Source organism: Mastomys coucha, unplaced genomic scaffold (genome assembly GCF_008632895.1).
Source record: "Mastomys coucha isolate ucsf_1 unplaced genomic scaffold, UCSF_Mcou_1 pScaffold18, whole genome shotgun sequence".
In the NCBI taxonomy this organism is placed as follows: domain Eukaryota; kingdom Metazoa; phylum Chordata; class Mammalia; order Rodentia; family Muridae; genus Mastomys; species Mastomys coucha.
The window spans coordinates 26525009-26536994 of NW_022196900.1; the positions used below are offsets into that span (position 1 = coordinate 26525009).

General features: G+C 39.5%; 1 protein-coding gene across 6 annotated transcripts in view; it reads right to left on the reverse strand.

The window, feature by feature from the left end:
- Nucleotides 1-11986, reverse strand: part of Astn2 (astrotactin 2) — a 1002270-nt gene that overhangs the window by 368173 nt on the left and 622111 nt on the right. For all 6 annotated transcript variants that reach the window (XM_031377658.1, XM_031377656.1, XM_031377657.1 and 3 more), the window contains one exon: nt 913-1079. In XM_031377658.1, coding sequence (XP_031233518.1) covers nt 913-1079 — 167 coding nt within the window. The remainder of the gene's footprint in view (nt 1-912; nt 1080-11986) is intronic.

Genomic DNA, 11986 nt, shown 5'->3' on the forward strand with positions numbered 1-11986 from the left:
GAGAGACAGAGAGACAGACAGAGAGAGACAGACAGAGAGAGACAGAGAGACAGACAGAGAGAGACAGAGAGACAGAGAGAGAGACAGACAGAGAGAGACAGAGAGACAGACAGAGAGAGACAGAGAGACAGACAGAGAGAGACAGAGAGAGAGACAGAGAGAGGGAAGAAAGGGAGGGAAAAAGGGAGAGGGAGAGAGAGAAGAGAGGCAATAGGGGAGTTGATCTGAATGTGTTCACTTCTTCATTTCTCATACTGTTATCTATCTGAGGATGTACCTCAACAGTAGAGTACTTTCTGGCATGTGAAAGGCCCTGAGTTCAACCCCAAGCCTTCCTCCACCAACCGAAAAAGAAGAAAGAAAAATAGTAACAAAAGCATCTGAGCTTGAATTCTTCAGAAGCTAGAAGCTGTTTACAAATTATTTCATGCTTTACATGTGCCATTCCCCAGTTAGCAGTTCTGACCCAGATAGATATAGGACCCAGAAACATAAAGCACTAAACCCAAACTGCTGACTTCCCACAGGACCTAGTTTGCAATCTGGGAGACCCAATATGTGCACTTATACACACATCTTCAACATCTATGAATCTGGCTCTATATACACTGATGGAGCTGTAAGGAGAGACAGAGAAAAGGCAGAGACATACAGCAGAACAAGACAACATCTAGAACTTAGAAAGAGGATTCTACATGAATGCATGTACTCACAGATTCATAAATAAGTGTTTTGATTTTTATCTTAGCCATTCTTCTTTTGTACTCCCAACAGGGTATGAAGCAAAAGAAGTAAAAGGCCATTTCCTTGTAGGTCAGCCTGAGCCTGGGCCACGTAGCATTTCCTGACCATTTGCCGACAGATTCTCTGCTGCTGTCTGAGACTTGCTGGACTTTAGATATGGAGACTTACCCGCAGAACATAAAGATGGTGCTGGAGGTGGCATCATAGGGCAAAGGCAGTGTTTGTTGTAGGCAAAGCTGCTCACACCCTCCATTAAAGCCATCAGAGCAGTCAATGCCCTTGGAGTGATCATAGCAGCCAGAGCCATCCTTCATGGGCCTCAGTTCCTCAGGACACTGTTTAGAGAGAGGACAACAAGGTGGTTATGGTGCAGGAGGTGGCAGGTTCCATCTTTCTCCCTATACATAGATGGGGTCCAGAAGACTCATTAAGAACTGTAGGGCCTTGTATAACATTCTTTACTTCTATAACCTTAATGTACCTGGTAATAAATAAGACTTTTTTGGTCATCTTTTTCACTGAGTTGTGAGACAGAAGGGACATAAAATCAAAATACTTAGGACATAGATTTTCATGGAAACAGCGCTAAGGTCATCTTCTTAACTGTTTTTATAATTATTGCCTGACCAGGTTCCCTACTATAATGGTCACAGAAAAACGCTGCTAAGTATATTAAAAATAAACTTTAAATTCAAGTGCCTTTCATTGTGTGACTTTAGACAAGTTGCTACCCTCTCTGAGTCTTATTGTTATCTATAAAATGAGCATAATGTAACTATAGATTAGCTGTGAAGCTTAAATATAAAGCATAAGCATGAGTGCATACTTGATTTCAGAATTTGCCACATAATTGGTACTCAGAAATGTATATTGCCTTTTTTTATTAACTTGATCTCTTTCCCACCCTCATCTCTGGAGCTCTAAGTAATCGAATTGAATATTCAAAGCAATATAGAGAGAATTCCTAACCAGCCTGGCTTCTCTACATTGTTTTCTATGAAGCATCTGAAATCTCTTTTTTTTTATTAGATATTTTCTTTATTTACACTTCAAATGATATCTCTTTTCCTGGTTTCCTCTCAGAAAAAAAAAGAAATGAAATAAAATAAAATAAAAACCCTGTATTTCTTAACGTCACCAAGCCTCAGCATTGGTAAATAAATGAGATGGCAAATGTTTGAATCTTCCTTATGCTGACAATAAAGACTGCAAATCTGTCCACTATGTACATATCCTTGCATGGAACCCTCAGTCCCTAAGCAAACCCTAGAGATTCCTACATTCCAGGACCTCAGCTTGGAACAATTTTCTATGTGTTTGTCTCTGTGAATGCAAAAACTCATGTTGAAATTCACCTACCTTTTAATTCCTGTCACTGGATGGAATAAGCTCATCTCCAGGTCTGCTGATAGATACATAATCCCAACACCCCTGCCCTCTGAACAAGGTATCAGGTTTTAATTTCAATCACCTTGCTGTCATTTCCACTAAGATAACACCCAGAGCTTAGCCTTCTTCATCCATCAATAGATAATTAAAATGCCCTGTCTCCCCCTCTGCCAGTTTTCTCCCCAACTTCCTAAAATTATAGGAATAATACACACACACACACACACACACACACACACACACACACACACACACATTCATTTCCATAAACCACTACAATAAAAAAAAAAGGAGGTCAGCTCTCTTGGAAATTAAATTTTGCCTAAGTATGATTTGTAATTACAAATGCACAAGAGAATTCTTCAAGGTATTTGAGACTGGTGCCAGCAAGGGTGATGGAGAAACTAGGTTATAAATAGCCTTTGTCAAGCACCAGAAAGGTTATAAAACTGCTACATTTTGTGCATAAAAAGAAAAATCAATTCGGCATGTGAGTGAAGTGTTGTACATATTAATACAAGCTCTGGAGAGGCCTTGCCTGCTTCTGAACATCAACTATCAGACAGAAGAGTGCTGATTGCATGGTTCTTTGGAGCAAGTTGCTATACTGCGGGCTGGTTTCTGTCCATCTAGAAATATTCAGAAGCAAGTATTTGCTTTCTCAACAAGTAACAGGAGAGCCCTGCCATAAGGTATTTGCTAAAGTTCCTTCCATCTCTTCCTGGCTCTCATTGCTTTTCTTGTTTCAATCTATGCTCACTGTACTCCAGGTGGTTTTGTTGTTGTTTTGACCAAGCCACCAATTCTTGATTCTCTAGTTCTTACAGGAAATACACAAGGGGGCATACAATGGCTCCTGAGGATTTGTGTCTACCTCAAGCCCCAGAAACTGTGACTGTTACCATCCATGGTAACATCTTTGCAGGCATGAATGAGGAAAAGCTTTTAACACCACTTTGGATATTACAGGGTAGTCTAAATGTCACCACAAACGTCCTTAAAAGAGAAAAGAAATTACATTCACTGCAGTAGGCAGCAGTCAGTGCAGAGACTGGCAACTGATCTATCAACAGGCTAAGAATCAGGGAGTAGCACTCAGCTCTGAGTGCACCTATGTCACCCTTGCTCTCAAGGTTCAAAGAATATCACAGAGGAGGGGCAGACAGAATATAGGTAGAGTATGGAGAGAATTGCTGTTACATGCTGTCTTCTCCATATGACATGATGACATGGTCATTGCAATCTTGAACTTACTGAAGCTGTGATTATTTGTATACAACCTGGCTTAAGATCAGCCAGCATTTCAGTACAGGCAGGCAAGGAGCTCATGAGAAACTCCTTGCAGATATTGGTAATTGATGGCTACTTGGAGAGGAGAATTTCATTGTCTTTCAGGATGTGACTGCTAGTAGCCTACCCAAGTATATGTAGAAGGCACTAGCTGGTCTCAATATGATAAACATAAACATAAACACACACACACATATGCATATATATACATATATGTACATATATGTATATATATATATATATATATATATATATATATATATATATATATATGTGTGTGTGTGTGTGTGTGTGTGTGAAGAGGTGGAAGATAGTCATCTTGGGAGATTCCAAGGAAAGGGGGAGGAAGAAAATTGGCATTGTATCTGATCAAGATTATAGATAGATAGATAAATAGATAGAGAGATAGATAGATCCCCACAGAGGAGCAAAGTTCAGGTGAAGAAAGAGATACATGCAATGTGGCCATGAATCAGAACTGATTCAGCCACCAGGCTCTGGAAGAAGGAATGTATACATTGTCCACTGGGGCCTTCAGTAGAAGCAGCATCTCCCTCTCATTACCTTGGTGTTTTAGTTAGGGTTTTACTGCTGTGAACAGACACCATGACCAATGCAACTCTTATAAGTTAACATTAACATTTAATTGGGGCTAGTAACATGTTCAGAGGTTTAGTCATTATTATCAAGGCAGGAACATGGCAGCATCCAGGTAGGCGTGGTGCAGGAGCTGATAGTTCTACCTCTTCATATGAAGGCTTCTAGAATACTAGCTTCCAGGCAGTTAGGATGAGGGTCACCCACAGTGAGACACCTACTCCAACAGGGCCACACCTTCAAATTATGCCACTCCCTAAGCCTAGCACATACAAACCATCACACTTGAGGTAAGATTTCTGGCTTCCAGAAAAATTAGACAATGCATAGCTGTTGTTTTCAGTCATCCATTTGTAATTCCCTACAGAAGCTAGAGGAAAGATAGATGGATACTGCCACTCTCTGCTGACAGATGATGTGAGTGAAGAGGTTAAACATGTCAGCATTGGAAATGGCAGGACTTCCTAGGTTTGTCAACTCTGTAGCTCTTACCTGAATTTTGTGCATGTGTGGTAGTTAATCTTGATTGCTAACTGGATTGAGATATGCATACGAGATTAGTAGTGAAGCCCTGTGTGTCTATGAAGATATTTATATAAAAAGCATTTGATCATATGTGAACTAATCAAGTCATTGATTTAATCTACTGGAGTATTCAATTTTGAACATTGTATTTAGAAGTAAGAGAAGCTAAAAAAAAAAAAAGAAGAAGAAGTAGAGAAGCTGTGGGTGTTGGGATGTGATTAAAGGAAGAAAGTTACAGAGACATGCCTTTGAAGGTTGTATCTTGTGCATGCCCCTTTCCATCACTATCCCCAGTTCCTGGCTGTTCTATAGTGAGCAGCTTTGTTTCTACTAAGCCCTTCTACCATGATATTCTGCAGGACCACTGTGGGACTGTGAAAGGCAGCCTGTTTTCTGGTCAAGTTAGGTTTAAACTCCGGACACCCAGCATGTTCATCTGCAAGGGACAGATGGAAGTTCGCCACACATTCCCAGACACTAGGCTCCATAATTCTGTGGCCTTCAGTCAAGAAGGCTGTCTGGACTCTACCCCCACAGTTACCTGGCATTAGCCAGGTATGCTCTTCCTCACAGTTACCTGGCAACAGCCAGGTAGGCCCAGTCCACTATAAAAGGAGCTGCTTGTCCCCTCCTTGCTCTCTTAATCTCTTGCCTCTCTTGCTCTCTTGCTCCCCCTTTCCCCGAATCGCCCCCCTCCCCCACACATGTGGCCATGGCCAGCCTCTACTTCTCTACTCTCTTCCTCTCTCCACCTTTCTACAATAAACACCATGGGCTGCCTTTTCTCATCAGGAGCCGCCATGCTGGATCAATAGAGCAGGTATTCCTCTAATGAGATGTGTCTAATCTCGGACCAGGAGGCATTCCTGCCCTCTTCAGCCATGGCTGCCAGCCTAACAAAGCCACCCGCCCCCAGCAAACCAAGGACTCTCATCCCCATGGGACCTAACCAGAGCTCTCTCTTCCTGCCCTTTTCCCTTCGGCTCCAGGCCAGAGCCAGCCCTGATTGTCCAACACTCTATTCTCAGCTCTTTCGCAACATCCAGTGGTGTCTGGGGTGTCCAAGAACTGGAACCTGTCATCCCTGGCCTTCGTGCAGGCTTGGGGACCCCAAGCCAATTCCAGCAGGTCTGTGGAAACCCCAGACTGCGCCTTCCCTACCCCGGAGCAGGTTCCTGGGGCTTCTCACAGCCAGATGCCTAGCCCGCAGCAGCCCAAGCCCTGGACCAGACACAGAACCCCATTTTTAACCCACAGACCACAGCCCAGAAGAAATGGAGCCAGGTGATCATGGACTTAACCCTCTAAGACAGTAGACACAATGCATATTTCATCTTTTAAGTTGTTACTTAGAGATATTAGTCATAATGAAAAGCTGAGTAACATATTGGATAAGTTACTTCAAAGCCCTGCCATTTGCTGGTTAACAAAGAGTCAGAGAAAGGCAGAGCTTCAGCTGATTTAACCATTTACGTTACATCTGAGGTTCAAAGAATATACAGTTTTGGACAGATACTCAGCTAAAGCATGAGGTCTCCCTAGTCTCAGGTGGACTCTCTGCCCACACACTCAATTTTGGCCATATAAGAAGTATGCTTCATTTTACTGTAACTCATGGGACATACCTGTATATGAAAATAAATAGAAATAATAAAGCCTCTCTTGACAGCATTTCTGTAAGCTGTGAGAAAATATACCAGGTTTTATGGGTCTGGCTTTGGATCTGACATATAATAAGAACCAAATAAGTCAAAAAATGTGGATAGATAAATTATAAAATGATAAATATGTAAGCCCTCTATCACCATAGAAAATGGAATTAAAACTCCTAGTTGATTTTCTTGTCCTTTTCTGTTAGTCATATCCTTCACTGGATCACTTAACAGATGCTTATTATTGAACAAATAATATTGACTCAAAGCTGATCAAGTGTCTTCAGGGCTAGATATAAAGTAATTCATAATATAGCCAAGCTCCTGTTATCACAGAGTTTAAATTCTACAGCATGGACAAACAAAAAGAAAATAAATAAAGTGATTATATAAGTAAGTCATTTATCCTAGCAACAAAAGTAAAAAGTATATTGTGATAAAGGTTTAGTAAAGATGGGGTGAAGGAAGCATGAATTAACAGCCTAGATATAAAATAGGTCTTTCATTTGAAAAGAGGCTTAGGCTACTTATCTTAAAGTTTTCCAACAGCTTGAGAAATATAGGCAGCTTCACTGTAAGTGTTTTCCAATTCATGATTATACCATGTTTTTCTATTTATTTTACTTTTCTTCTATTCTTTTCACTTAGCACTTAAGATTTAACATTAATGTCCTGTATACATTTTATAAAATTATTGTTTATGTAGTCCACTGTGATTCAGGAATTGTCAATGTTACTGCATATTATTCCTTCTTTGTCCCTAAGTTCATTGCAATATATACATAATAATAAAAAGAAGGCAACAAAGCTGTAGAATCTGACACTTAGCAGTGAAGAGGGATTGGTGTTGCCCTTGCAGATGACCAGAGTTCACACACAGAATCCACAGTATGTGGCTCACAATTACCTGTAACTCTAGCACCAGGGGTTCGGTGCTGCCTTCTGGCATTCATCGGCACTGAAGAACTTGCATATGCACTCACACACTTACACACACTTTTAAAAAGCAACCTTAAAAAAATATAACTGGTTGACTTGTTCCTAGATTGTCAAGTCTTCCTGAACTCATCCTTCATGATTATGATTAAAAAACAATCTTTAAGCATTTTCTCAGCAAATGTGTGATTTATAAAGAAGAGCACCCCAGTCTTCAGTACTCCGTTCTATTGAGTCTTCTCATTTCTTTTTTTGGGTCTTAATGGGGATATCCCACCCTGTGTTAAGTTTAAAAACAAAAATCACAAAGTCGGATTTTACTAATGAATACTCAGGAGCCAGATGCTGGGGTTTAAGCCTGTTAGCTCAGAGAAGCAGAGAAAGTACCCAGGTGACTTCCTACTCCACTGACTTCCAGGAGAGAAAGGTCTTTCTGCTTCTCCCCGCTGCTGTATTAGATACTGTTCCACTCAATGACGACCCCCTTCTGTTTTCTTATGCTCACTCCCTGTCAGGTGGTTGCTTGCCTTGCCTCTTGACCTAGGATTGGCTTTATGTAGCTCTTGGAGTTAAGGTGTTTACTAGGGCTGAGCCACACTACAGCAAGGTTTTTCCAGTTCACAATCTTGAGATTCACAATGTGACCAAATGTCCTACAACATCACTGTGTTGAACAATAGAGATACTGCTCATGCTTGAGAGGAAACAGGATGCCTTGGTGGCCTGTCATTCTTATGCCAGTCGCTGCTTTTCAGTATTGCAAATCTCTTTAGAAGTCATGTCTTCTAGAAATCAACCTTTACCTGGACTTTTCTGACGAAACTAAAATTTTCAAGTCTTTCTGCTGATATTCCCGTTCCTTATACTTACTACAAATGTAGGTAAAATCAGTATGCAAAGTCCACACCATAGCATTGGACTTGTCACTTTAGCCTACTATAAAAATTTCAAGACATATACAAAATGTAAACACACTTTTCAACAGCGTATAGTATGCAATCCACACCAGAGTCACTATCATATCTTTATCACTAAACCTCATGAGCAGTCTTTACTCTTAAGACCCTTTAGTCTTCTGAATTCCTTCCTACTAGCACCACCTACTCAGCTCTGTCTTCAATTTCTCCATCTGCTTAGGAATCAGTTTCAAGGGCTTAAGAATTATGAAGGGTTCAGTTGCAGCAACAGCCTCGGTCTTGTGATACCGGGTTTCTATTTTAGTTCCTTTTGTATCCCTGTGACTAAAACACCTAAGGCAAACAACTTACAGGAAGATTTTCTTTTGGTCAGTGTTTCAGGTCATGGGGAAAATGGCAAAGAGGAGGCTGTTCAACTTCTTCACAGGCAGAAAACAAAGCCTTGAGAAAGGCCTGAGAACCAGGTTGAAACTTTATATTCATACCCTCCAGTGACCTCCTTCCTCAGGTTAGACTCGACCTCCAAATGGTTCTGCCCTACCTCCAAATGGCACCACAAACTAGGAACTACGTGACAGCACATGTGCCTTTGGGAGACTTTTCAAATTCATGCCATCAGATACTTGCTGTGTGATGCACAGGAAACTTAGACATATGTTGTTTTCCAATAGGAAGAAGTGTTTGGGTTGCCTTTAGAGTGGGCTTAAGGTTCATGTGACCATACAATTCACCTGTTGAAATTTTTTCCACTTATTTTAGTATTTGTTTCATTTCGGTCTTTGTGTGGTGCTTAGACCATGGGGACAGAGCTGTCACATATGGTGTTATTGCCCTGACAGGGAAGAGAGACCACAGTCTTCTTTCTTTCAAAAAGAAAGAAATACAGAGAGTATACTCTGAATAAAGAGAGTCAGAAGACTGTCCTCTTCTGAGAAATGAATCAACCCAGCATTGGTTTCAGAATTCCGGTCTTCAGAAATGTCAGGTGTAAATGTCTGGTAGTTAAAACACACTCTCCGCGCCATTCTGTTATAGCTGCCTGTCCTGAAAAATACCCTCTGTTATTGATCTCTAGCTAGTTTCTTCTGTGTCTGGAAATAATACTTTGGATATGTGAGTTTTTTAAATCTATTAAGAACTTCTTTCCTGGCAGAGAGTATATGTTCTATCTTACTGTGTATTTGGTAGGAACCAACACATATCTAATCTTCTGTTTGCAGCACTGTATTCTATTAATGTTATCCATGTCTTATGATCTAGTGTTGGTTGGTTCTTCCTATTACGCTGGCAATTGTCTATTGTTTTGCCAGATGTTCCAGGAGAATTCCTGAAGAAATCAACCATAATCAGGATTTGTCTCCTTTTCCTTGTCATTCTTTCACTTTTTGCTTTGCTCATTTTTTTTTTCTGTTTGGTGCATAAACATTTATGATGATTATGCCTTATCTGTGAATGATTCCATCATCTGGATATGATGTTCTTCCATGGTCATTTCTAATAAGGTGTGTTTTATCTAATATCAATATAGACACTTCTACTCTTGTTTTATTTCCACGATTCAGGTATTTTCTTTTAAGTTTCAACCTGGAAATGTGAGATAAAATTCTGATAGGCAGCATATAGTTGAATAGCATTTTAATCTACTGTCAAATTCTTGTTTGTAAATCTGTGCACTTAGATGACTTAGGTTTAATTGTTGACTGGTGCATTACTGCCATACTTCTGTTCGGCTTTCTGTTCTCTCATTTCTCTTTCTTTTCACTCTCTTTCCTATCAGCTGTAGGAATGAGTTTCATTCAGTTTACCAATTTTCGAGTGCATTTTCTTGTAGAGTTTTAAGGTCTGATTGCTTTAGGTTTACATAACTTGTTACTTGACTGTCATCATAGCTTTTTCCCCCATGGGGCAGTAATGTTTATTAGCCTTATTTCTCTTTATGTTTCATGTCTATTTCTATTCTCCCATGTAATGACATTTCTTCATCATTTCTCTAAATATAATAGAACTAATTGGACAGTGCTATCAGTTTTGGTTTCAATCATCAAGCACAGTTATAAAGACAAAGAAGGAAGGTCTACTGTGTCTACCTGTATTTTTGTTCTTGGTGTTCCAGAATTCCTTATATGATCATTTCTTTCCTTTACTTGATTGATTAGTGTATAGTTTTCTTTTTCTTTTTCTTTTTCTTTTTTAACAAATACTCATGTAGCCTAGGCTGGCCTCTCAGCCTCAATTTCAGAGTGCTGGGATTTCAGGCATGCTCTGCCACATCTACCTGTTTGCTATTTTCTCTCCATTTAGACAATGCCCTCAGCAGTTCTTTTGAAGACAGTTTGCTGAGCACAATCTTTTCATTCTGTTGCTGAGAATGTTTCAGTTTCTCTTTGAATCATAGGGAACGTGTGCATTGATCATTGGAGTTTTCATCATTGAACATGTAAATAACATTGCAGTTGCAGGCCGTGGTGGTGACAACTTTAGTGTCAGATCTTGGGAAGCAGAGGAAGGCAGATATCTGTGAATTATGGGCCATCATGGTCTGCACACACAGTAAGTTCTAGAACAGTGAGGGATACATGGAAAGACCTTGTCCCAACATTCCCCCTACCAAAAAAAAAATTGTGCCACTTCCCTTATGACCTCTTAGGAAAATTCTACTGTATTAAAATTTTGTTGCTTCATAAATAAGATCCAATTTCATTCCCACTCACCAGTATTTTTTACATATAAAAAAGTCAGACTGCTGTTTTGATGTGAATGTCTATGTAGCTCTCCTGCTTTGTGAATGCCTAGCTTTTTAAATATATAGGTTTTTCAAATATTGTTTCTTTACTTCTGAAACTCCAGTGGCACAAACACTAGAACTTAGTTTTTACAGTAGCACTATCCTTTAAGAATGTATTCATTTTAATTTTCAATTTTGTCCCTGATAATCAGAGTAGATAATTTTTTTAGATCCAATTTTACTAAGCATTTTCTTTGGTATCTCCATTTTTTTGATGAGGCTATTCATGAAGGTTTCATGACATTTCCTGTATTTTTTCCCTCTAAAATTTCCACTTTGTTCTCTGCTATACCTTTATTATTATTATTATTATTATTATTATTATTATTATTATTATTATTATTTTACTAAGTCTGTAGATTTCTTGTTTCCATAGTGCTTAAGTATTTAAAAAAAACTATGTTTGTTTTTAATATCATCATTGATTAATCATAATACAAAATATTTTGGCTTTGAACTATGCTGGCTATTTTTTCCCCACTCAGTTTGAGTGATTCCTGGTTATTAAGATGGGAAATGACTCCACGTGGCAGCTTGTGTATTTTAGCATAATGTTACTGTGTTTTGGTGTTGGATCTTGTTCACATTTTCTCTTTTACATGTTTCCTCTGATACTGCATCAGTAAAGGAGGTCTATTTCCGACAAAAGTAGAGAGATGCTCAAGTTCTCTATGTGGCTTTTATCTACATCTTAGAGATAAGGCTCCTCGTTGTGGTTTTGGGAGATGAGGATCTGATTCTATATAGTACTTCCATGAGACTGTTCCTTCAAAGAGGGCAGGGATTAAGCCAAGATATTGCTCCTCATGAGCTCTCCTCATTGACAATGAGTTGGGTGCTCATAACCTGATTATGGAAATTAAATGTTTGGCGCTTTACTTCACCTTTCCTGTCATGAAAGCAGGACAAGTGTATCTTTCCCCCTGTGTTTTTTGGAGTAGAGGCATTATTATTTAACAACTTTCTCCCTTGCCTAGCTACCATTCTCTGAGAGACTGACTACATTTAGCTATGGATGCTTTGAGGTGTTCTATTTTCTATTTGCAAATGTGTCTATTGGCATTTCCAAGCTGCTGTTTTGGCAGAGAAAAAAAACTCACCACCTCTGAGGAGAGAGAGAGAGAATGAGAGAGAGAGAGAGAGAGAGAGAG